General features: G+C 38.9%; 5 protein-coding genes across 5 annotated transcripts; 2 read left to right on the plus strand and 3 right to left on the minus strand.

The window, feature by feature from the left end:
- The first annotated feature begins 193 nt into the window (after window positions 1-193).
- On the plus strand, window positions 194-2,013 carry LOC103954172 (probable E3 ubiquitin-protein ligase ARI8). The gene has a single exon (XM_009365979.3). The coding sequence runs from the start codon at window positions 354-356 to the stop codon at window positions 1,920-1,922; it is 1,569 nt and encodes a 522-aa protein (XP_009364254.2). The 5' UTR covers window positions 194-353; the 3' UTR covers window positions 1,923-2,013.
- A 1,917-nt stretch (window positions 2,014-3,930) lies between these two features.
- On the minus strand, window positions 3,931-5,360 carry LOC103954153. The gene is made up of 5 exons (XM_009365957.2): window positions 5,174-5,360; window positions 4,983-5,060; window positions 4,780-4,879; window positions 4,559-4,692; window positions 3,931-4,461 (listed from the first exon to the last, which is right to left on the minus strand). The coding sequence occupies exons 1-5, from the start codon at window positions 5,357-5,359 to the stop codon at window positions 4,222-4,224; spliced, it is 738 nt and encodes a 245-aa protein (XP_009364232.2). The 5' UTR covers window position 5,360; the 3' UTR covers window positions 3,931-4,221.
- A 2,038-nt stretch (window positions 5,361-7,398) lies between these two features.
- On the minus strand, window positions 7,399-9,981 carry LOC103954142. The gene is made up of 5 exons (XM_009365947.3): window positions 9,849-9,981; window positions 9,671-9,734; window positions 8,971-9,297; window positions 7,882-8,222; window positions 7,399-7,763 (listed from the first exon to the last, which is right to left on the minus strand). The coding sequence occupies exons 1-5, from the start codon at window positions 9,924-9,926 to the stop codon at window positions 7,545-7,547; spliced, it is 1,029 nt and encodes a 342-aa protein (XP_009364222.1). The 5' UTR covers window positions 9,927-9,981; the 3' UTR covers window positions 7,399-7,544.
- A 3,374-nt stretch (window positions 9,982-13,355) lies between these two features.
- Window positions 13,356-15,294, plus strand: LOC103954131 (allene oxide synthase 1, chloroplastic). The gene has a single exon (XM_009365937.3). The coding sequence runs from the start codon at window positions 13,486-13,488 to the stop codon at window positions 15,079-15,081; it is 1,596 nt and encodes a 531-aa protein (XP_009364212.2). The 5' UTR covers window positions 13,356-13,485; the 3' UTR covers window positions 15,082-15,294.
- Window positions 15,295-17,342: 2,048 nt separating this feature from the next.
- LOC103954120 (wall-associated receptor kinase-like 14) lies at window positions 17,343-22,158 on the minus strand. The gene is made up of 3 exons (XM_009365925.3): window positions 21,050-22,158; window positions 18,929-19,006; window positions 17,343-18,807 (listed from the first exon to the last, which is right to left on the minus strand). The coding sequence occupies exons 1-3, from the start codon at window positions 21,783-21,785 to the stop codon at window positions 17,531-17,533; spliced, it is 2,091 nt and encodes a 696-aa protein (XP_009364200.1). The 5' UTR covers window positions 21,786-22,158; the 3' UTR covers window positions 17,343-17,530.
- Between the last annotated feature and the right edge of the window lie 4,510 nt (window positions 22,159-26,668).

Genomic DNA, 26,668 nt, shown 5'->3' on the forward strand with positions numbered 1-26,668 from the left:
ATACGATTTGTTCGTGTTCTGTGAATTTTTGCAAAAGCCATCAGAAATAACTCTTAAAAGAAAGACTTATATGACAATAAATCACCTTATGCCAATACCAAAGATGTGTGTTAGTTGTTTTCATGTATGTTTGTTTACTTGTACAAAACGTCAATTTTTTTTGTCGTACAAGTTGCTCTCCTCCGTCCGTCCGTTGAAGGATATACATTGACACCTTCTATAAAAGTCAGTCGTCACTCGTCAATGACCAGGTCAACCCGCAAGTTCGTTGCACTATCCTCCAATCTCTCTTTTTCCATGGAATAGTTGGTGCTTTTCTTCCGGTTCTTGCCCTTGCCTCCAACTCCTCCATCATGGATTCTGCTCACCACTCCAACAGCTTCCTCAGAGACGATCAAACGGCGTCGCAACAGCTTCACTACACAATCTTGAAACAAGCAGACATCAGCCAGCGCCAACTCCATGAAATCACAGAGGTCTGCTCGATACTTTGCGTGTCCAGAGCCGCCGCGATCATCTTACTCCGACACTGTAATTGGAACACCAGTAAGTTGTTTGACAAGTGGTTTGAGGAGGAAGACGAGGTTCGAAAAATATTAGGCTTGTTTAAGAAAACAGAAACAAGCCCACTCGTTCAAACCTCGTCTTCTGATGTTTGTTCGTCTACTTGTGAAATTTGCTTTGAAACATTTGTTGGTGGTGATCGTGGAAATCGCTCCAATTTTTGTGGCCATTTTTATTGTGGAGGATGTTGGGGAGGGTATGTTAGTAAGTCAATTAACAATGACGGTCTTGGATGTTTGTCGCTGAAATGTCCGCATCCGAGTTGTGGTGCTGCTGTCGGGGAAGATATGATCTTTCTGTTGGCGGACATTGACTCCGATAAGGGTAAGTTTTCGCGGTACCTTGTGAGGTCTTACATTGAAGAGAGTTATCGGAAGACGAAGATAAAATGGTGCCCTGCTCCTGGTTGTGATAATGCTGTAGATTTTGTTGGTGGCAATAAGACTAATTGTGATGTTTCCTGCCTTTGTTCGTATATATTTTGTTGGAATTGTTCTGAAGAAGCTCACAGTCCGGTGAAATGTGAAACTGTGGCCAAGTGGATGTCGAAGAACAAGGATGAGTCCGAAAATATGAATTGGATTCTTGTCAACACCAAGCCTTGTCCACAGTGCAAGGGACCCATCGAAAAAAACCAAGGATGTAACCACATGAGATGCAGGGCACCCTGCAGGTTCGATTTCTGCTGGATATGCCTCGGAGAGTGGAGCCGTAGCCATTTGTGTAATTCTTACCTGGAGGGAGTGAAGAGCAATGCGAGTGAGAAAAGGAAAGAGATGGCAAAGATGTCTTTAGACAGATACGTCCACCATTACGAGCGTTGGATAGCAAACCATGATTCCAAGCAAAAAGCTCTCCAAGATTTTCGGCTTGTGCAAGATGTCCATCTGAAGAAACTTGATAAGAAGTATCGCCAAACCAATCCAATTCTCAGTTTTGTAACCGAGGCATGGCAAGAGATAATCCAATGCCGCCGGGTGCTGCAATGGAGCTACGCATACGGGTTCTACATCCCTGAAAATGAGGATGGTAAGAGGCGGTTTTTTGAGTACTTGCAAGGCGAGGCAGAGTGCGGGTTGGAAAAGTTCCATCAATGTGCAGAAGTGGAACTAGAAGAGCATGTCAACGCGGATAGATCCATTGACGATTTCATCAAATTTCGGGCGAGGGTAGTCCAACTGACCGTTGTGGTTAGGAATTACTTCAAGAGCTTGGTGCGAGCTATGGAAAATGACCTTTTGGAGATAAGATCGTATGGGGATTATTGGTCTTGTGATCTCTGCACCTATGTCAATGACAGTTCTGCTACCATGTGTGTTACGTGTTCTTCAGAGTCTCCATTGCCTGCTGAATTTTAATCAAAGAAGATGAACTCTTTGATTATGTGCTACTTTAAGCTTCGTGTTGTTCTCTGAATCTACAAAAACTGAGAATAAATGCTAAATCCAATACTGTTGGTTTTGTTTACGGTATACAACGATATATTTATACGAAGGGGTGAGGGATTTTGGCTTGGCCGCACAAGTATGAACAACAACAATTCTTATCAATCTTCTCTCATGATGAATCCCACCTTGATGAACGATAGGCAAACAATCAATCTTCAAAGCAAAAAGCAATCGAGGATTTACATAACGTGCAAAGCGTGCAGATCACGAAACTTGCCGACACACAATGCCAGTCAAGATTGTTTGCTCAGGTTCATTATAGATGTGTGGGCACGGACCGTTGAGTGTAGGCAGGTATTGCGATGGACTTATGCGTACGGCTACTTCATCCCCGAATATGGTCGTTTGAACTCGAAGGTGCCGGTTATTCGAGCATTTGCAACGCCACGCAGAGTTTAGTCTGGAGAGGCTTGACAAATGTGCATAGAGCGAACTGCAGCATTTTCTTGTCTCGGCTGAAGAGGATTCAGGATCGGTGGGACGAGAAGAACTAACACAGAGTTTCACAAGGCATGCACAATTTTGTTTTGAGAAGGCTACAATATGCCGTAACTACAAATTTACAAATTAAATGTTAAAAGATCAACTTTTTTCCCGATGAGATTACAACTTTGCTTTTTCTAATTCCCTATGATTATAAATTAATAGTAAAAATCTCACCAAATTAGAACAAATTAGTGGACTGCGAAGAACAAGGATGAACATCACAACGCAAAATGGATACTTGGGAACACCAAGCCTTGTCCCAAATGCAAAAGAGCGATCAATAAAGACGGAGGTTGTAATGTTATGAGATGCAGTGTTTGTAGGTTCCGATTTTGCTGGTTATGTCTCTGCGAATTCAAAAAATGTCATTGCCACAGTTATAACCGTGGTGATTTTGTGGCTGAAGATAGGGGAAAGAAAGAGGCAAAGAAATATCTGGAGAAGTACATTTATTACTATGAACGTTGGGCAAACAATATATCTTCAAAGAAAAAAGCTATGGAGGATTTCAATAGGTTGCAAGGTGACGATATTTCAACTATTTCTGAAATACAATGTCAATCAGATCTTGAGCTCAAGTTCATTATCGAGGCCTGGAAACAGATCATTGAAGGTAGGCAGATACTCCGGTGGAGCTATGCATATGGGTACTATATCCCCGAGGATGAGTTGTTGAAGTTGAAGCTATTTGATCACTTGCTACGGCACGCAGTGTTCAGCCTCGAGAGGCTTCACCAATGCGCTCCTACAAGAGTATATCTCCGCGAAAGTTCCATTGGAAAGTTTCCATGACTTATGTTTAAAGCTGACGGGACTGACAAAGGCGACTGCAATTATTTTGACAAGCTGGTTAGAGCGTTGGAGAGTGGCCTCTCGGAGATAAACCCTAGTTATGGGAACTATTGGGCTTGTGATCGTTGTACCTACATCAACCAAGGTTCCGCCACCACTTGTGCCGTGTGTGCTGGGAATATCTCTGAGACTGAGTTCTAAATCTGTTTGTGTTTCAACTCGATGCTTTTCTTACTGTGCCATGCTCTTGGTTTATTTATCAGTATTAATTCATTAGGTTTTTGGCACATCTGTCGCTAAATTAGTTAGTAGTTATTAGTTACTTCCTGTATGTCGATTGCAAACACATTAAATATAAGTATTGGCATCACTGTGGTATGACATGTTTTCCCCTTTTGTTCTTGGTTGAATGTTATATTATCGACTCACAAGGTCTGATCAGTTTAAGAGGGCTGATATCACCACTCACAGTTATTATACATTATTATAGTTAAATATAAACGACAAATCAAAAAACAAAATAGAACGTGTGAGTGGCATAATGGCTCTCCGAAAACACCATACAAGAGCATTGGACAAAAAAATAAGAACATAAGTTAATCCAACATATATAGTTGATAAGAACGTACGAAAATAGAAATGAGGCCAACAAGGGAAGATATATATACATATATTAATGGAAAATCAACAAACATGAGTACTTTTCTGACCATCAACCTCATAATATCATCATGGTTGAATTACAATATCTATGTCTTCCATTTCTGGGTGAAGTACAATTCTTTTTTCGGTTGCAGAGGTATAATGTTTCGATCTAAGTATTGCTACGGTATATATTGATCAGTGCATGCTACAAAAATAATGGGGTTATAAATTAATTAATAAACCAATGCAGTAGTTTGTGGACATCATCATCAGTTAGCTGTATGATCTATCTTCCATGTACACCAGTTGCAGCGGGGCTTGCAGTGGCAGAGAGTCTCGAGAGAAGGAAGATACCAGCAGAGGAAAGAAGCACAGATCCAGCAAAGCAAGCAAGATCGAGCGGCGTAACTAGAGGTATGCTCTTGAACTTTTCCAGCAGTCCCACTTGCAGTATCATTACCACCGCATGCCCTATTTTTGATTTCGCTTGCGAAACTGATTGCATGTTAACCCATGCTGGAGGTGCCTGAAATGTTTATAAATGACGTGAATTAGAAATGATGTCTATGTTGGTACAAATATTAGAAGATATTTACATCATGTAAAAAGTGACTGAAAGGTACCTTCATGTAGAAGAGACCAAACAAGTTTGAGTCGGAAAACCGCGGTCCTCTTTCTTTCGCGGCCTTTGACCCGACGAACATGGCATACAACCCAACCGCGAAAATAAGCATGGCGGTTCCTACCAGGAACATATCTGTAAATTACAAGAATTAATCATAGTCAAATATAATTAGGCATAATTAGGATGAATATCACATGTAGATGTGGGTGCTTTACTTACCAATGGCTTCAATAAGAAGATGCACCATATGGCCTTGATCCGTCTTGTGTGACAAGGCATGGAAATACCGGAAATATGACTCTAGAACAATAAAGCAACCCTGCATTCATATAAACGTTGAACGTAAGCACGTGTTGAACCGAGTAAAGATCCCGCAACTGCAAGTAATGTAATCAAATAAAAAGGGAAAATGGAAATTTCACCTCTACAAAGCACAGTACTGAACCGAGTAGAGATCCCGCAACTGCAAGTAATGTAAAGAATCGACAGTCTATTATCCCCTGCACAAATGAAGTATGTATAACTAACTCATTCAAAATATTTACCCAAGATCACCACATAAAATTAAACATCTTTTGACCAATGAGAACATGCATGTAACGGACATATTTACCCTTTCAATGAACATCTGGACTTGCTGTCTCAAAGACTTTGGTCTGAGAGCCGTTCTCAGTAGAATGGACAAAGCACGGTTGACCCTTCCGACCAGGGAAGCCAATTCTACGAGTAATCCTCCCCGATTCTCGATTTGTGGTTGTGCCAACGTGGTTGCCATTGCCTTCACAGCTACTGCATGCATTTGCTTCCTCTCGTGACTATCATTATCGTTCCTAGTAAGTCCCTTCTCTCCGTTTATTCTTCCGCCCTTGCTCAAACACTTCAGGATCGTTGATGGCGGAGAAGATGAAGAAAAAGAGGAGGAATGAAAAGTCATTGGCTTAAACGTGCGCATTAATCTAGTGGCTGCCATTGCTCCCTTTGATAACACGACTGAAACTTTCTGGTTGGTTTTGGTGGGGTTTATATATAAGTTTGTAGCTAGTGTGGTTCGTCGTGTGAAGGAAAACAGAAGATTCGTGGCATCTTAGCTGGTCTTTGTCTTTGCATGGAGTAGGCATTTCGCTTTTTGCCTATTTCTTGGAGAGATTGGTTTTGAACTTTGAATTCTTCCCAACAATTTGGACGTACCAAAACCAATCAAAGACTCTAATGTAATGGCCCGCCGTCGGCACGTGCTCTGCGTGTGGGCACCACTCCGATTCGAGGCGACCGAACACTTGTCGACCGTGTGTTTGGTGGGATAATTTTCTCGCTGGGAATTTAGGAACGAGCATATTTTCTCCCACGAGGGCTTGTGGAACTTGGAAATTTGGAATTAGAAGGCACGATGCAAGTCGGATGGGAACACACTATATTCATATTCCATTTGCTTGTGTTGTGGGTTTCGACTTGTGCTTTTGGGCTTTCGGCTTTTGGCGAATGGAAGAGTAGTAGGCGGACCATGCGCGCAAAAAGACGAAGCAAAAGCAACGAAAAGCAATAGGTTACGTGGAAAGTCTCAGCGCCACATGAAACAGAGCCAGCAAATTACCCCTCTGCCTTCAGAACATTCTGAAAATTACCGGCGGTAAATCTTTTATAACGTTACCAGGAGCTTTAAGGCCTGAACACAAGTAAAAGTTGCGAATACGGCTCTCACCTCAATGCATTCCATGACATGCCGCCCAGTGCCATACGGAACATAAGAAAATCACAACAGATGCATTTGCAGTTGTGGAAACACAAAAAGGAACCAGAAATAAGGCGGAGACGCCGGAGAGGGGAACAGCGCAGACAAGCAAGCAAACCATGCATAGCCCGAAAGAAGCATGCCAGTTGCCTATAAGAAATCATCACATAAACGAAACAAGGACCATCGACATCCTACAATGGTTCCCTCTGCAGTGACACCACCACTAACTATGGTGTTGAGGTATACTCTTATACAGCCGTAAGAGAAAATATCGCTCACGATAGCTCTGACTTCGAGAAAGACGATTGCCAAGACTTACATCATTTTGACTCAAACTACACAATAAACACTATTCACCGTTGTAACAACAAAAGCAGGAAATCAAATATAAGATAAACCAGAGTCACCAAAGTTCACGTCCAAAATTAGACACTTGACCAATTCCGTTGCTAGGCCCTTGCAAGACTTTGCCTTTTCGCCCTTACCCCGCCTGAAAATTTCGAGTGTCAAATAGTTGAGACAAGAAAATGAGAGAATGTGAATGCAATGCATGAAGTTTCAAATAACCAATACATGACAATTGAATGAATACAAATGCTGAATCTTGCTGGTGCAGACAATTTGAAAACCTAGTAACTAGTCACTAATTACGCCATACCAAAATCAATATATATATACATAGATATGTTTCCTAGATGACTCCACTCCGGCAGAAATTAGCCTACCTGACATCTAAAAGCCCACATTTCTTAGCCTATCTGGCATCTAAAAGCCCACATTTCTTTACTCCAATTTGTAACTTAGCAGCTCTCAAGACAGAAGGCACCATTGATTGAGTTCCGACATTGAGTGCGGAGACCGCACCTGGATAGCCTCCATTTACGCAGCCTTCTGTTTTGTTTTGTTTTCTGAATTTCTGGGGTGCTTTGGGGCCTCAGGCCCGAAAAGAAATAAAACCACCAACGCAGCATTTTCACAGCTATGTTCTCATTGCAAGTTCTAATCATTCTTCACATTAGATTGAACTTGCAATCGACTTAGATTGAACCTCATCTTCTTTATATTGGCAAAATTTAAAACATACAAGTAAAATTCGACAAATCTGGTAGAGAAAACACCCGTAACTGTGATCGTCCAAGGGTAGAATCTAATTAAACCGGAATCAAGTACAAAGACGATCAAATTTATGATTACACACAACTTAAACGAGCAAAGAACCCGGAATCACAATATACAGCGTTGGATAAAAACATCAGTATTTCTCTGCAACGGGTCTGGAAGGAAACAGCCTCAAAAGAAATGTCGTCAGCGACCAGAGGCACACTAGGCTGACGACTCGGAAGGTTACCATCATAGCAAATAGTGCACCGCTTTTTTCTAGCAGTTCGGGGGATGTAGGAAGACCGTTCATGGCAAACATCAAATTCTGGATAAAGGAAGTAGCTTTTGTCAACTGATATAGTCGATAAACCTGCACATAGATGCCAAAATATCAGCTTAGGAAACAGAAGAATTCCAATGGATGCCAAAAGCCTTGGATTCAACTCCAAAACAAACAACATTAATGGATCTCAATAAACTATATCTACCTCGAAAATAATGGGAACTAGAGGCCAGCAAGATGACTGATGCTTTTCAAGAACCGTCTCAAATGCAAGTTGAGCAACACAGCCAACTAGAAAGGGAATGACAGAAATCAAGGCCGGAAAGCCAAGCAATGGCCAGGTTACATAAACAGCAAACAGAGGAGCCATCACTTTGAATCCCGTGGTGAGGAAAGCAGATGTCAAGTATCCTCTTAGGCCGGTAATGAGACCCCATCTCTTTGGACTGAACTGCAGATAGGGCCTTTGCACTCTATCAGTTACAAGCAGGAATATTGCAAGACCCACATAAAATACAGCCTCGTACGATAATGAAGTCACAATTTCTGCATAGCAAGAAAAATAAATATTAGTTTATTTTCTCTTCTGAGTAAAGCATAGACATATGATAGCAGCCGCTTTATGCTATGCAAATAAAACCACAGGGGAATGGATATGAAAGTCAAGAGATTGAAGTGTTAGGTATACAGAAGATTAATACAAGTAGAAACTTCACCAAACAATTCAACTTGTCCACAGAAATCGAACTCCAAAAAGCTTTCATTCCCATAACCATCAATAGATACAAAATCAGGAGAGAAAGCCTCTTTGCTATAAATTGGACGAATATGCTTATCAAAATATCTATCAGATTACTGCAAATCAATTGATTGATAAAATAGGAACCATCTTTTGGTAAGATGTTTCCAGGCTGCATTAAGATTTAAAACTTGTCGTCACAAAAAGGCAATCAATCAGGATCAAGAAGAAAAAAAGGAAATAGTGAATCAAGATCTAGATGGATCTCTATCTTTATCTCTACCCATGGAGATACCGGATATAAATCTATCTATGAATCGATCTAGACTATCCTCTATGGCACCGAAAACAATTTGTGATTTATATCTGAAACAAAAGTCACGTTGTATCACAAACAAATGGTGCAGGCACATATAAAACCAAATTATTCCTACTAACTTATATCATTTGCTAACGGCTGTCATACATTTCAGAATCAAGCACTTGTTAACCACTATCACACGAGTAAAAGTCCAAACCTAATCAAATTAAACAAAAACTTGGTCTAGTGAATACCTATGATAGTCTCGTCCTTCAAGAAGGCCTCAACTGCATTACCAATGAAGAACTGTGGAAGAATCAACGATGAAATCAAAGCAACAGGGGCGATAAACCAAATAAACGAGCCCTTCTCTTCATCAAAAGGGGCCGAAATCAATTTCCCTTCCTCTGCCAACTGGTGTGTCAAACCGTAGAACGAAATCGAACCCGATTTACCCCGAAAAGGCTCCACCCCATCAACTTTTTTAACAGGAACATTAGAACTATCCCCTCCTGAGAATTCCAACTTCGCATCCCGACTAGAATTTGAAACACATTTAATAGCTCCTCTGTTCAAATATGCTGAAACAATTCTTCCAGTTAAAACACAAAAGCAAGACTATATAATTTTTTTTGCTTGGTTACAGGCAAGACTAAGGGCCCATTTGGGGCTGCTTCCATAGAAGGTACTTCCACTTAGAAGCACTTTTACTAGTGTTTACTAAAATCACTTCTCCATTAAACACTTCTATGACTCAAAAGCACTTTTAAGTTTATCTACCAAACGTAATCAAAAGTACTTTTGGTCGTCACAGAGCACGTTATCCTTCCCAGAAGAAAATCCCAAACAAGCCCTACTTTAAACATAAATGAAACTCCTGTTTGGCCGCTGAGAAAAATGAAAGAAAACATTCCGAGCCTAATACATTGAGATTAAGGCGACGAGTAAGCGTACATTTGGAAGAAATTCCGCTACGGTGGAGCTTTTCATCCCTCCGCCCGGCGTGGCCTGCGAAAACCTGGGGAATTTAACAGCACAAAAATCGGTGATTAAACTAAAAACATGGAAATGTTGACAAAATTGAAACAGAAATGTTCATTTCGAAGTAATTATGAATCAGAAATTTGCTTACGATCTGAGGAGGGAGTATGCGGTGGTTGGAGACCAAATTTGAAGTGGGAATCCCGCGACAGATTGATTGCACCTCCATTTTTGGGGATTTAGGGTTTAAGCAGAGTTTCCCTGCTTTGTATTTTGTTTTTGTATTAATCGGCTTAAACCCTCCATGTCGAACGGTCGAAGAGGTGAGCTGGGCTTAGCCCAATTGTATTAACAAATTTTAAAGTAGGCTCAATATGGTTGGGTTTGATGAAAGCTTGGCCCAATAATAATCACACTGCTCGGCCTACGACCTACAGACCCATAATTTATTTGAAGGGTTTTCAACCACCAAGTATGACATTGTAGCGGTAACTCAAGTCATCACACACTTCATGTGAAAATATTCAACAGGGTGGTATGGCCTCACCAGTGTAAGGAAGTTTCTTTGTAATATACACAACTACTAGATTCCATTCGACGTAAAGCGATACATAGACTACCATTAATTTTAATTATGTGCTGCTTATAGAAAACACTTCAAATGATTTTGGAATCCAAAAATTTTTTTTCTAAAAATGTTTTCAATAATTTTAAAAGCACTTTTAAACGAGCCCATAATTAATCATGTATCATCTATCACCTAGCTAACTAATTAAGAATCACCACAAGGAACTTCGACCAACAAAATGCAAGAAGTCTTATACCAAAAATTGAATACCTAAATTGCATTTGATAGTCTTTAATTATTGTTATCCTTTGTATTGTCCATCAACGTAATTGGCCAAATGAACCTTCAAGTCACAAGGAAACTCTTGTTGAGCTCTCCATTTCACCTACCGAGAGATTAGGGAATAAATATATACATAATTTCAGCATTATCTGATTTCATATTTTGAAATCGTTCTTAAATGAGGCAAATTAAATTTGTCGGAGGTTGTTGGATACAACGCGGATGAATGGGAGAAAATTTCCAAACTGACCGGTGTCAAGCGGGTAACACAAAAAATTATCATTTTCTCCACTTGTATTATATGATATGTGGAATATCGCTTGACTACTCGGTATTTGAAAAAAAATCTCTCCATAACGAAGATTTTTTTTTTTTTTGTTCAAGGGTTTTCTTTATTTATAACACAATAAATTACATAAGAAAATGTCCAAATACAATAAACACACAAACAAAAGATAGACTTCCATAGTAATCCAACAGCCCAAAACATAGTTTTGAGCCCTAAAATGAAAAAGCAACAAAGCAAACCCTAACAGCTTCCTACATCCGTTGACAACTCGTTTGCCGAACAAACATCCCCTGTACCCATTTGAAATCAAAATAACCAGAGCCCCAAATCTAGATGAAAAATGAGCCACAACAGGACCCCAAACCCGAACTCCTCCACGGAGCACCACAACAGCAGCCGCCACAAATTGAAGGAAGCCAGCGGGAAAAAAGCCACTAGCAACAGTGCCAACAAAGGCAAACCAAGGGATAGAGGTGGTGTGACCACACGAGCCAAAGCTCTACTCACCTTATGGGAGAAGCGCAATAAATCGTGTTGAGAAAAGTGGAGGAAGGAAGAAATGAGAAAAGTTGGAAAAGGGATTGAAGTCAAAGAAAGCAGATGCACATGGGGTTAAGTGGCAAACAAGCCACTGGGCAGAGTAAAACAGAAGATGAAGGAAATGGAAGAGACAAAAAAAAAAAAGGAAAAAGAGAAAGGAGAAGAGAAGGACTGCCCCGACCTTGGCCATAGCTAGGGACATCGGCTACAAGAAAAACGAAGCGGATGATACTCACGCACCAGTGATAAAAGCTCTCCGAATGAGAGAAAATCTCTCACAAGGAGAGAACTTAAATTTAGTGTTTGTTGGGACTTTGTTTCCATAAATGAAGATAATTGTTGAATCATGTGTTTCAATTTGGTGGCTCTTAAATATCCTTGATTGAATAACATGCATATCATTGATCAATTAATTAATGAGGGTTTTAATTTAAGTATCTTTGATTGAATGACATGCATATCATTAATTCCATGGCTTGTGTTACATATCTACATATATTAAGCACGATCGTCATGCCGTCACATAATCTGTTACGAATCTACATATTATACTTAATCTGAATGAATGATCGTAGTTATGTTTTACGACAACCCTAGGGCAGTAGGATATGGTATAATTACATTTAACTTGTCCAAATTTTAAAAGTTAAACGAAGATCATCAATGACCGAAGAAAGTGAAAGAGAACCCAATCACTAGGCAAAGCTCACATTTTCCCCAAACGGCCAAATTAGTGCAAGTGAATAAAAGGGTCGCTGTACAGTTGCTAAATGGACGGCGGTCACGTGACATGCGCGTGCAATATTGGCCGGCAGTGAGAAACCATACCTCAGGTATCGAGTCGCCGGAAGTAAAAATGAACATTCGCTTTGACTTTCAAACGCACAATTTTATGACCATGACTTTCAACTCCGTCATCGGTATGTGGTTGACAAAAGTTGTTAGACCCACGCGCAATATTCATGGATGAGGATCGATAGCGGGGGTAGACTCGTTCAGATAGGAAGCATAAGAAAAACGACAACTCAACTTTAACGCTGAGTGAAATTGAACGTTGACGGATCTCAGTCCATGCAAGGCTTTTTCTATTTGGCATGCTCCATGCAAAGTTTTCTTTCCCATTAGTTAACGTTTACTAACAAGATAACTTTTCAAATGAGAGAACAAATTAGTAACAAGAACCACGATTTAGACCAAATACAATTCAACATAAAAGAAAAATATGCACAAACCTTAATTCGATGAATTGGGAGTATACGCAAAAGAGACTGATAACTGATTTGTTATTGATTTGGTGTTCTTCCTGTTTTACTTTTGATTGAACATTTGTAACTTAATTTGTTTTCAAGGGAAAATACTTGGCATTTTCTTGTTGAAGTACACACTCTTACATTCATGTAATTCGTAGATTCATAATTTTACACGTGTGCATAAATTGTTTTTCTTGTGCCTTCGACAAGTTATTTTTTGCATGTGTCATGTGATTTGCATAGATGAGAAATTGTTTCTTTTTCCTAGATGAATGGATTCCCTACATAAACAAACAAGTAAAGAAACTTGTTAATCCCAATTATATGCATTAGGCGTAGATCAAATTTGTTACATGAAGAGTGTTGCAGACACATTGCATTTTCAACTAAGGTTGGCACAGACAAGATGAATATATATGTGTTTCAACCACAAACATTCCAATCCAAATAATTGCTTCAATATTGTTGGACACTTTTTATTTTTGTCAAACGATAAATTTTGTTAGATTAACCATCAATAAAGTTTGAATCGATACCGTCATACAATAACTCAACACATTTTTACCACTGTAATAAATAGCCAATTTCTATTGTTGTAATCTTCAATATTGTGGGACACTTGTGTTCTTCTAATTTTCAACGCGGGTTACTGTTTCGCGCCACTCAAACCAAAGCAACCTATACAATTAATGAACGCATCCACGACCCTCCTTAATAATCTACACTACTTTTGGGCTCCCATAACCCACCGTCTTCCCACTCAACTTCCCCACTATAAATAAAGCTGCCACCCAAACACCCACCATCACCCACCCACGAACTTTCTCATCATTTTAACCGACAGTCAAGGGCGCCTCCAATGGCTTCGACTTCTTTGGTATTCCCTTCTCTGCAACTACAGTTTCCAACCCGATCATCAAAAAAATCACCACTATTCAACTCCTCCTCCACGCGCGGCCATGTCCGTCCCATCTCCGCCTCTGTTTCCGAGAAATCCCCCTCCCCCTCTTCTGTTTCAGCAAACCCGCCCGAGTCCGACCGGACGAAATCCCTCCCCTTCAAGAAAATCCCGGGAGACTACGGCCTACCCATCGTCGGCCCCATCAGCGACCGCCTCGACTACTTCTATAACCAGGGCAGGGACGAGTTCTTCAAGTCCCGCATCCAGAAATACCAGTCAACGGTGTTCCGAGTAAACATGCCGCCGGGCCCCACCATCACCTACAAATCCCAGGTCGTCGCCCTCCTCGACGGCAAGAGCTTCCCGGTGCTCTTCGACGTCTCGAAAGTCGAAAAAAAGGACCTCTTCACCGGAACTTATATGCCCTCCGTGGAGCTCACCGGCGGCTACCGCATCCTTTCCTACCTCGACCCGTCGGAGCCCAAGCACGACAAGCTGAAGCGGGTCCTTTTCTACCTCCTAAAGTCGAGTCGCGACTCGGTGCTACCCGAGTTTCACTCGTCCTACACGGAGCTTTTTGAAACTTTGGAGGCCAGTCTCGCCGACAAAGGTAAAGCCAACTTCGTCGCGGCCAACGATCAGGCTGCGTTTAACTTCTTGGCCCGGTCGCTGTACGGGGCCAACCCTGCCGACACTCCACTTGGGGTCGACGGACCCAAGCTTGTATCAAAGTGGGTCCTGTTTAACTTGGCCCCACTTCTGATCCTCGGCCTCCCGAAGTTCATCGAAGAACCCATTATCCACTCTTTTCGGCTCCCGCCATTTTTGATCAAGAAGGATTACCAGCGCCTCTACGATTTCTTCTACCAGTCTTCCGGTCACGTGCTCGACGAGGCCGAGCGACTGGGTGTCTCACGTGACGAGGCGTGCCACAATCTGTTATTCGCCACGTGCTTCAATTCGTTCGGCGGGTTGAAGTTCCAATTCCCCAATATGATCAAGTGGATTGGGCGCGCCGGTGTCGGGCTCCACACTCGATTAGCCGAGGAGATCCGAACCGCCGTCCGATCCAACGGCGGAAAAATTACGATGGGCGCAATGGAGCAAATGCCATTGATGAAATCTGTGGTCTACGAAACGTTCAGGATCGAGCCGCCGGTGCCGTTGCAGTTCGGAAAGGCGAAGACGGATCTCGTGATCGAGAGCCACGACGCGGCGTTTAAGGTTAAACAAGGGGAGTTGCTGTTCGGATTCCAACCGTTCGCAACCAAAGATCCAAGGATTTTCGAGAGAGCCGATGAGTTTGTCCCTGATCGGTTCGTCGGCGAGGACGGGGAGAAACTGTTGAAGCACGTGCTGTGGTCGAACGGTCCTGAGACGGAGAGTCCGACGGTCGGGAACAAACAGTGTGCTGGAAAGGACTTTAGCGTGTTGGCTTCGAGGCTTTTGGTGGTGGAGTTTTTTCTCCGGTATGATTCGTTTGAGATTGAGGTGGCGCCGTCGCCGTTGGGTGCTGCCATTACTGTGACGTCGCTGAAAAGAGCCAGCTTTTGAGTTTTGAGTTTTTTATTTTTATTTTTATTTTATTTTTTTGGGGATTTGTAGATTTTGTTTCTTTTGTTTATTAGTGGATAAGTGGGATATTGGACTGGCATTATATGGGACTTTTCTGTATAGTGATGATCCGCATAACATGTGAAAATTGTAATATTATGATTTGCAAGGTGGATTGCAGAAAATATAATTAAATGTGGGAAATTATAATTAGAGAGATTATATTCATACACCCTAAATTACTTCTTTCACACTTTTTTAACTATTTTTCTATCAAGTGTTAGTAGTGTGTAGAAAATATTAGTGAGAGAAATAATTTTGGATGTGTGAATATAATCTCTTTATAATTATTATTCTTAATAATATATTTTCATTGACACGCAAGAAATAATCAAGTTTTGAGTGAGGTACTTGTGGGCAAAATATATTTACAACGATATTAAGAATTAAGAACGATATCAAGAAGTTGAAGATCTTAATATTCTACTGTTTCGCCTCAAAAAAAAATTTGTATTATTGATCATGATCAGTGAAACGCTTAGAGGCGGATATATTTGCGATGACATCCACAAGAATATGCAATTTTTTTGGTGAAGTTGGAGTTGTGGGTGTGGATGTGACTAGTTCATGTATGTTTGGCTGAAAAGGCTGAATTACAAAGGTAAAAGCATAGTCAGATTGCAATTGAAACTGATTTGCATATAAACAATCACCACATGCCTCATAAAGAAGGGAAATAATTCATCACACTATTTGTTAGATAGCTTTATATAATTTTCTATCATATATCAAACAACATGAAGATACCTTTTTTTTTTGTCTTATAAGATACTTTATACTTATTATAAATAAGTAAATAGCACACATGGTAAATGTGTAGACTTTTTTTTTAAGAGACAAATTGATGATTTCATTTCGGCAGTATATATTTTCTGAGGCCAGGAATATACACAGGCATAAAGGCATTTCAGGCTTTCTTAGCCACCAATGTGTGAGTTAGTATTGTAGACTACATGGTTTATCCGTCTCATTTTTATAAAATATTAAAAAAATTACACAAGTTACAGTTTGAATGAAATTACAACATCACGCGACAGTGTTTTGATTTAATGAAAAATTTCTTGTAAAATGCTCATTCTTGAGTATTTTTCATCTTGTATTTGAGAAAATTGCAGAACAATAGTTGCTTTATTGTTTTAAATTAAGTTTAGTGAACGCACTGCCAAAGTAGAAAAGGGAGTGTTAACAATCTTCTCACTTACTTTTTCATTTTAACATTCTCACTTTTACTCATGTCTAGGGGTGCAACTTGGGTTGAGCCAATCCAAACCTGCTCACGTCCAACCCGACTTTAAACCCAAACAAGTGAGTTTTTTTTTTTTTTAGTTATAGCCCGTCCAAACGCAACCCAATTTCAACCTGTACATTGATTGGATTAAGTTGGGTTGATCATTTGCCTATCCATCTCTAACCCAGCCCAACCCGACTAACCAAACTCAATCTATCCAAATTGTAACTCATATCAATTAATGTTCATACTACACCCAAGTGAGCCAAGTTCAAAAACCAATGCCCTTTCTAATATATATTTTTTAATGAATTACCCTTTATAATCACTTAAGCTTTTAGAGAATAAGAGGCTTTGATTAGTCAGTCCATATTCGTAGTCTCTAAATCCTAAAGCTTTATAGTAGATTGATTTATGAAATTAAAGTTAGATAGCCTTGATGCTACTTGGCTTAATTTTTTGTTGGAATTCTTGGAAACTAAGTTGTTACAAGATTAAACTTGAAAAAGTTGGGTAACGGGAACCCAACCCAATTAAACCCGAGCCCAAATGAACTTGAATGAAACCCAACCCGAAACCAAGTCTGAATTGTAAAAGTTGGATTAGGATTAGGTTGACCTTCCAACCCACCCAACTCATCCGAGTTGCACCCCTACTCATGCTACATGTATTCCACTAGTACACAAAACTAAAAATTTAATTACCTTTTGGTTGAGAAATTAAAATTTTAATTTGTGAGTTTTTAAATTTTTGCTTAAACTGGAATTAGTTGACAAACAAGCTTGAAGTTTTGAAAAAGCGTGAAAACAAACAAAATGGTTATAAAACGGCATAAGAAAAAGAACAAAAATTAGTATATAAGTTTTGCCCTAGATGAAATTGAAATCATGATTCCGCTAAAGTATCAAAACATCACGAAACAGCCTACAACTTTTTCACGCTCGGTAATTTTAACTAAGAACTCCAAAAGAAAAAAAAAAAAGAAAATGAGTTCACATATATGACAACAAAACAATTCTTTATTTCCCCTAAAAGCTTATGCTTATCAGTACATATTGAACAATGACGAGGAAGGGAAAATTCCCCTATCCTGCATTAAAACTGATGGTATGAACATGTTAACGTGAAACTATAAGCAAACTGTTTGATCACCTTTTAGGGTCACTGAATTACATTACTCAGCAAACTGTTCGATGAAGGCGAGCTCCGTTCCTTCAACCACGTATCATGAAAAGAGACCAGTGAATTGTCCTTTAACTTTTCGCTCGAATTGAAGCTACCGGCATCTCCATTCTGCAGCTCAATGACGCCTCGAAGTGATCGGGATTTGGTTATACTTAGAGGCTTTTCGCTCACGCTAGATGGAGAGCAATGGGAGGATCCGTCCGATGAAGCTGTGTAAGTGTTTTCTTCTGAAGACGGCCATCTGCTTAGCTTGATGAGCTCCAACTCAGCTGTCACTTCTATCATTGTCGGTCTCATGTCTCGGTGAAATGCAAGGCATCTGAATGCCAATTCGGCGACCTTTTGAACCGACGAAAGGGTCCAAGCGTCATCCATACAGGGCTCGAGAAAGGGGTCTATGATTTCATTTAAACACGCCCTTCCGATTCTGTCAGTTGCTAGAGCTGCCAAGTTTACTTCATCCGGTGGGCGGTTAAAATCTACAGCTTTCAACCCTGATATGATCTCTGCAAGCACCACACCAAAGCTATAGACATCGCTTTTATCGGAGAGATGGAAGTTCTGATGGTATTGAGGGTCAAGATAACCCGGAGTCCCCTGCGGAGCGGTTGAAATGTGGGAGGTTTCCGCCATCCCTAGCCTTGAAAGGCCAAAATCCGCTACTTTGGATCTGAACTTGCAGTCCAAAAGAATGTTGCTCGACTTGATGTCTCTGTGATATATGGGCGGGTCAGCGGCGGAGTGAAGATGGGATATTGCTTGAGCGGTTTCAGCGGCAATGTTCAGGCGTGAGGGCCAAGAAAGCCCTTCCCCTCTCTCTCTTTGCAAATGCTGACACAATGTCCCATTTTCCATGAACTCGTACACAAGAATCTGCTCACCGTGTTCAATGGAGCAACCTAATAACTGGACTAAATTCGGGTGCCTTACAGATGAAATGAGCTTGATCTCGTTCATGACTTGGTCCATGCTTTCGTGTCCTCTGTGTTTGATTCTCTTTATGGCAACCCATTCGTCGTGGAGTTTACCAGCGTAAACAGTTCCGTAGGCTCCGGTCCCCAGCCTTTGCTTGTCGGCGAAGCTATTTGTGGCCTTTTCGATTTCTTTGTAGGAGTAGAAGGGAATGTTGCAGTTGCCCGTAGCTGCGGATAGAAGGCGTTTCGTGCTGTGTCTCTCTTTCAGCTTGGATCGTCGGCGAATGAAGCAGCATAGCAGAGCCACACTGATCATCAATGAAGCTCCAACAAAAACGGCTGAGAAAGGAAAAAATTCTCATATTAAGAACGAATATATGTTTCCCCTTAGAGTAGAATATCGTTGTTTAAAATAAAATAAAAACGGATTAAGGTGTTAAAAGAGGAGTTAATCAGTTACCTCCAATCAAAAGGATGAACCTGGTCTTTCCTCCACATTGGCCAGACAAGTATTTCGCAGGGTTGCAAGTCGATGAGACTGTAAATTTACAGAGCACGAGTCACATAATTAAGCCTTGCATTTGTTAAATTATGAGGATTAATCTGGTTTTAGTCATTTAAATTACCAGCGAGACGAGTTTAGAGATATACAATGAGCATAGAAGTTTCCCAAATTACCTAAGAGATTGAATAAGTTAGGATAAAAAATGAAAATGAATCTGTTGGGTCTTCTGATCAAATTAGGATTGCCCCATGTATTTTAGAAAGAAAGAAAAAAAGTGTTCTAATCGTCAATGCCATGTAGTATTACTAATTTACCGTAAATGCCATGGACATTAATTCAACGTTTTATTATATGGGCCGATGACTTGACCTTTCTTTGTCCACACCAAAAATGAACATCATTTTAAGCCCACCAACTTTGAGTTACAGAGGAGACTTAAAATGCAAAATCCTAAATGATAGGGAAATCTCTCTCGAGCTAGACGCCTTCGTGGCCCTATGAGGGTCATTAATCTTATATTTTCCTGCTAATTAAGGTCATTGCAATACTTAAAGATATAGGTAACAGAATCAAAACTTCTCTACGCAATCATTAAAATATGATAAAAGTCCCATCCAACACACCGCATTAGGTGAAACAAACCCATCCTGAGGGAGACCCATGGGGGTCATCTTATATCTTTTTCTTTATTTTTGGGCCTAATAATTTCTATTTCTTTTTATTAAACAACCCAAAAATGAAAAAACAGGGGAAAGGTCCACATACAACTCCCACACATTTCTTATAATTTTTTATCGTTGAGTTGGAACGATAAATTGAAAAAAAAATCAAATGATAAAAACTGACCAATAAAAAAATTTAAATAAAAATAAATGTGTAGATAGTTTCAAATAAAAAAAAATAAAAAAAAATCTTCTCTTAGGATAATCTAATTGGATTAAGTTGACCCCCAACATAATGGACCGGTCCCACAAATTGAGTAGGCAAGAGGCATAACGTTATGAATCCCGAGTGCATTTTCAATGGGCCCTACCAACGGTTCCATTTCGTTAAATATTCAATTTTCCGTACTTAAAAATCATTGTGCTGTTATATAGCAATACAGTCCGTAATTTTTTTTTTTTTTTTTTTGGGTAATTAAGATGTTTTAAGTTTGATTCTTATTAATGAAAATTTTGATACAAAATTTAAGAGTTGTTTAATTGTGTGATTGACTAAAATCTTTACTTTTTAGTGCAATATATTATATATTAAATAGAAAAAGACCATATATAGTCTACTATGGCTGCTAAATAATAAAATAAAATATTGTTACAAATCCAAAATAATGCACACAAAAATGTAACAAAATAATTGCTATGCTTGTTTGGTGGCGAGTTGTTCTTAGTCTCCTACCCAACCTAATGATATCTATTGAAAGTAAATTTGTATCTAAGCTCGTAGACTTTTCGTTTCAGGGTGGCCTATGAATGTGATCCCAAAAATATGAGTCAAACAATATAAGGTAGGACCCTAAGCATGCCTTGGATTGTTTTAATTGGTTATCCTTAATCTTGTGTTTTTATTTTTTTGAAACTTTTTAGCAATGCACCATGAAATTATGGCCTTCATTCGATGTGCTTTTTCGACTTTCAATTTGGGTTTGAATCTCTAAGTTCTAAAATGTGTCAATTTATTCTCTGTTATAAATTTTTTTGTCAAGTTGAAGGTTATTTTGTTCATTTAGGATTCATTTTTATGGAAAATTAAGAAAAATTTGACAAATAGAAGGGCACAAAATCAATTTAAAAATTGAGAGGTAAATATGATGAAGGGTTTGCTCATGGAAAATGATTTCCGCAGATTAATTTTTTTCTATGAATGAACTATTTATTTTTATTCGTTGATTTTTTATTGTTTTGTTCGATTCAAGCGTGAAAAATGAACTTGGGTGTGCATGAAGAGTGAAAGAGTACTATAAAAATCATAGACCAACCTCATAGTTGAAAAAAAAAATGATCAAATAAGCAAGAGGAGGAAGAATAAGAGTTAATAAGTAATTACGAAGTAATCAATCGGTAATTAATCAGTAATTACCTTTCCAGCAGCCTGACCCAGCAACGTAACCATCTCCACGAAACCCCTCCTTACAGTTGCATCTATACCCTTCAGTCCCATTTGGCGATACGACGGTCGTACAATTGGCGTTCTTGTCACACCCACAAGTACCCTCAAGCCACCACCCCAAATCCAACACTTCCACCTCCAGCATCACCGGCGCCGCCGGCGTCGAGCTATTCAAAAGTTGCGGCGGCGCCGAAATCGACGACAGCAAGAACTTGCAATCCTTCCTCTCGACGCTCCCAAAGTCCAAAAATGGGACATCATTTCTGGTCTCGGCGTAGCAGCTGAGGCTGCGGTTGGAGCTGCAATTGGGCGGCGCGTCGAACCGCGCCTGCACCTGAAGGTTGGGAATCTCGCAGCTGCTCGACGCCGTCCCTTCCGTACAGTTCTGAAGAAGAATCGCGTTTCGTGACGTCGGGGCGTATTTCCGGCTGTAGAAGTTGCGGAGGGTGTGGAGGGGTCGGTTGCAATGGCTCTGGAGGTTGATTCTTATGCTGTCCTGGTTTATGGACTGGATTGGAAACTCCCCGATTGCGATTCCTCCGTTTGGAATGCAGTTAAGCCGGATTTCGCAGCCCGATGAGAACCCGAAAGGGTACTGAATCGGGCTGGGCCTGTAACCCGGGCACGCTTGGTTGCAGCGATTTGCTGCATGGACGGTGAGCAGTGGAATAACAAGTACGGATACAATTAGGGTGAAATACTTCATACCAAGTAGGCAACAAGATTACAAAGTTTCTAAATTTTTTGTTCGGGAATTAAATGTGGGAGCTTTGATTCTTCAAGCAATGAACCGCCGGCGTTTCGAACATGATCTGATCGACCACCCAAACGCCACCTGAGGAAAGAAGGAGAAGACGAGAGTGCGAGAGGGAGAAGAGTTTGCTGCTTACGAGTCTAACTAAGACACAGGTCTTGCCTTAACTTTTTCCCACGAGGAAAGGAAATAGGCGTTACAAAATAACAAAACAATTCTGTTTAAAACTTGGAAGGAAAATTTGGTTTGAGGACAGGAGACAAAGGAGGATTAAAATTTGATTTGAGAGTCTTAATTTTCACATTGGAAAAATAGAGACATTGTATTTGCTTATAAGTAATTAAGTTATTTTATTTAATAAATTAATATTGAAAACTATTGTTTGAGTTAGAAACAACGCTTGTAAAGTGGGTTATAATTGCTTTCTTTGTTTTTTTTTTAAAAAAAAAACAATTTGAGGTCATTTTTAAAGATAATGAAGAAAATCTGACACTGAATGTTGACTGGAGTGGTACTAGTTATGGTCTTTACAAAACAAAATTCAAACTTACACGCAAGCACGCTTTTTTGACTAACTAGTTTAATCTATGTGTATTAGAATGTTGAGCACTGAAACGCATACATGCAATGTATTAAAATATTAGTTATTTAGAAGATATAATCAAGAAAGATGAGAGATTATATTCACACACTTTAAAAAACTTTCTTCATACTTTTTTTAATTTTTTAAATATTTTTCTATCAAGTATCAGTGATGTGTCAAAAATATTAAAAAAATAAACAGGTGTGGAAGAAATTATTTGGAGGGGTATGAATATAAGCTCTCAGAAATATATGCACTGATGATAATATTTTATAAACTTAACAGAAGATATTTTTCAAATTTGTTATGCGTATTCAAAGATATATTAACATTAAGGTGTAGAAGAATATATTAGTATCAAAATCGTCATAAACAACCCTCAAACCTAAGACTTATCATTACAAATGAAGAAGAAAATTACTAAATTGTATTACTAAGTAGCCGTTTGATAACTATTTCATTTTTAGTTTTCATTTAAAAAAAAAAACTGAAATCTTATTTGGTAATTACTTTCGATTAAAAACCAAAAAGTGAGAACTGGATATGTTTTTTTTTGTTTTTTAGCCCAAATCAATAGTATTACTAAACAAATATTTCAATTCCCACTGATTCTCTTCTTCTTAACGTTTAACTATCTAACATGTTACCGCAACCTGTTAACTACGTACGCCCCAATTGGAGGGAAACATCTTTGTGTTGACCAAGACTACGTATGTCCATTTTTCTAGCTCAATCACCTATATCTTGAAATATTTTTGAAATTCTAAACTCAATTTTAATATTATGACTATTAATTTCTTCGGCTATCGAGGGGTGTGTTTTTTTTTTGTTTTTTCAGTTCTTATCAGAATTCCGCGAATATTACAGCTGTCCTTTATTTTGACCATAATGCATGTTTCTTAAACGTAATCTCTGCCTGCACAAGAGTCCACACCACATTTTAAGATGAGCAGAGAAGTCAAAGCTCTTGGTTCAATTCATGTCAAATTGGGCAACCTTGAAGGCTTTGATTTCTTGAGCTTACGCTTGCTAATACTCTTACTACTCACTTTTTTTTTTTTTTTTTTTTTTTTAAGATTAAATAAGAGAAATTTTTATGTGTTATCGAAATTCTTACTAATTGATACATCATGTTCCGTGTTATGTTACTCGTGAAATTGGAGATGCCTTTTAAAGGAACTCCCCTTTTTTTCCCCTTAAATTGGAGATTAGTTGTGGGATCCATTCTACATTGAACTTCAACGATCTGAACCATTTATTTTGTAAGTTTCGATTCACAAATCATCTATTAAAAATTTCAATTAAATACAAAATTATTTGCCTATTTAATTGTCACGATAAGAAGCATCAACTTTTCTCGATTTAGCTAATATTTTGCAAAAATATCTATAAAGTGTAACTTAAAAAATAAACGGTTCGAATCATTAAAATTCGATGTGTGAATTCCACAGCCAATCCCCATCTCTTCACTTAAAGAAACTATATATATGTACGTATATATAGCTTAAATAGAAGAAATCTGAGTCGAATGGCAAGGCTGAAATTTGACATGGACATCACTTGTCAGCAGCTATGATTCTTCTTGTTTTTTCTTGGCAATATATCTTTGCTTTCATGATCATCAATCTTATTTTTCACAGAAGATTATAGCCATCGATGGGGGTGGGTGTGGAAGTGGGCTCTTCACCTTTGGACTTTGAAAATTATATATCGTATTATAATGTACGATTCATATAATATAACACCAATTTGTTATAGTTACACGGAAGCATTTGTAATGCACACGCAATTTCACGAATAAAATTAGTGGCTTATTATTCCCGGATTGAGTTTCTCCCCTTGTACTCACCGACCAACAATCTAGACGGTTCAAGAGAGTAAAAGAGATATATGGATGTTGGAGATAGAGAGAGATATATATTGTATGTGAAGTGGGCAGTGAAATGAGACTAATAGAACCGCATGATTTAAATTGAATAATTTAGATTGCTCGGTCCATAATCTCTGGAGTGTGAAATCATATGAATCCATTATTCCCAATCCCATACTTTGACTGTTTGAGTAGTTGGTTACTTAAAATAATATTAATAATAAATGACTATTTTTCCTAGCTCTAGAAAATTAGAGTTGATGTTACTAATATATTCTGATCCGACATATCTAACGAATTATACAAACATCAGTTAACCAAAATTATTCACTAATCCAGTCATCAACGATAGGGACGTTAAGAACAGAAAGAAGAAAACAATTAAAAGGAAAAAATAAATACCATAGCAGAATTATTGTTTTTGTATATGTAGCTTTCATGCACGGCATATTCTCTTCGTGATCCAATTTGTCACGGTTGGTGTTTCTAGAATCTCGCATTTGTCTACGTTTGAAATAATTTGCGTCTTTTCAAACATTTGATCACGAGAGCAGCAGTGGTGATGCCATCTCCGTAATTCGAAATAAATTACAAGGATATATTTAATCAACCCCCCCAAGAGATATACGGGACGAGAAGAGATCATTTTCGGATCTCTTTCACTAAAATTATCGGATTAAGTGATTCGGATCTTTTAAATTTTATCTAACAGTAAAAAATTATTATAGCTTTTAAAGGGTCAAAACAAGTGAGCCGTTGAATGAAATTTGAAAGACCCGAATCACTTGATTCGATGACCTTGATGAAAGAGATCCGGAGAGGATCTCTTCTCATATGAGACAGGCCATTAACCACCTGATGCAAATTCTAGCACCTACTTCTGATAGAATATAGGGCACTTGACAAAACTTGAAAGGCACATCAGACCAAAACTTATCAGTTTTGCTGATGAATGAAAAAGAGTTAATTAGTTATAAATTGTAATGGATGACGAAAAATATTAGTGTAAGTGTGTTCGTTGTGAACGTTCAAATTACATTATTGGTGCTTGCTTTGAAATTTTAACCACCACAGCAATAACAACAAAACTTTTTCCTATTAAATGGGATCGGTTGTAGGAATCTTAGAACGTCATTGTACTCGGTTTTGTGCCACGTATTTCATTAGATCCAAGTACTCTAAGTCTTTTCCTAGAGTCTCTTCCAACGTCTTCTTAGGTCTTCATCTACCCCTTCGGTCCTGAACCTTTGTCTTGTAATCGCATCTTCTAACCGGGGCATCAGTGGGCATTCGTTTCACATGTCCAAACCACCATAACCAATTTTCTCTCATCTTTCCTTCAATTTCAGCTACTCCTACTTTACCTCGGATATCCTTATTCCTAATCTTATCCTTTCTCGTGTGCCCACACATCCAACGAAGTATTCTCATCTCCGCTACACTCATTTTATGTTTGTGTTGATGCTTCACCACCCAACATTCCATGCCATAAAACATTGCTAGCCTTATTGCCATCCTATAAAATTTTCCCTTAAACTTCAGTGGCATACGACAATCACACAACACATCAGATGCACTCTTCCACTTCATCCATCCAGCTTGTATTCTATGATTGAGGTCTCCATCCAACTCTCCGTTCTTTTGCAAGATAGCTTTGAAATTTTAACCAATGAAGTAAAACGATTGATGAAGAAAGCATTAGCATAGCAAAACATCCATGTGATGCAAATTACACACTAAATAAAAACCCAAAATGGCACCTTTTTTTTCTTCCTATACATAAGGTTCTAAAAGATGCTAAGGTGCTAGTTGGGCGGTGGGTTGGGGCCTAGCGCTTAGGCGGACTAGGTAGATTTAAGTAAATCTATTAGGGCCTATTTGGTATCCTATTTGAAATTTTTTATCATTTCTCAAAATATTTCTTAAGAATAATTCTTGAAAACAATTTTCCTTAAGACTCAAAAACGTGATTGGTTTGTGATTTAAAAATTTTAAATCTTACGACTTAAATTGGACAAAGATATCTAAAAAGAAGGGGTCGCAGGAGAGGGAGAAAGAGGAGAGAAGAGGAAAGAAAGTAAGAGATAATTGAAGGAAAGAGAAAGAAGGGAGATGATCAGATGAGATAGAGAGGAAGAGAAGTGAGCGAAAAAATTAAAAGAATGGAGAGAGCGGATTGAGAAGAGACAAAAAAGGTAAAAAAAAAAAAATGGGGAACATATATATTATGAAGTATATGTTATGAAGTATTGGAACATAAAGAATGACATATATATTATGAAGTATTGGAACATAAAGAAAGCATGGGGAACAAGCATATAATGTGTGTTCATTTAAGTATTTAACAAGTCTCTTACAATTTATTAAAAAAATAAAATACAA

Source organism: the organism of the source record quoted next, unplaced genomic scaffold (assembly GCF_019419815.1).
Source record: "Pyrus x bretschneideri cultivar Hongxiangsu unplaced genomic scaffold, Pyrus_bretschneideri_v1 Contig1, whole genome shotgun sequence".
Classification (NCBI taxonomy): domain Eukaryota; kingdom Viridiplantae; phylum Streptophyta; class Magnoliopsida; order Rosales; family Rosaceae; genus Pyrus; species Pyrus x bretschneideri.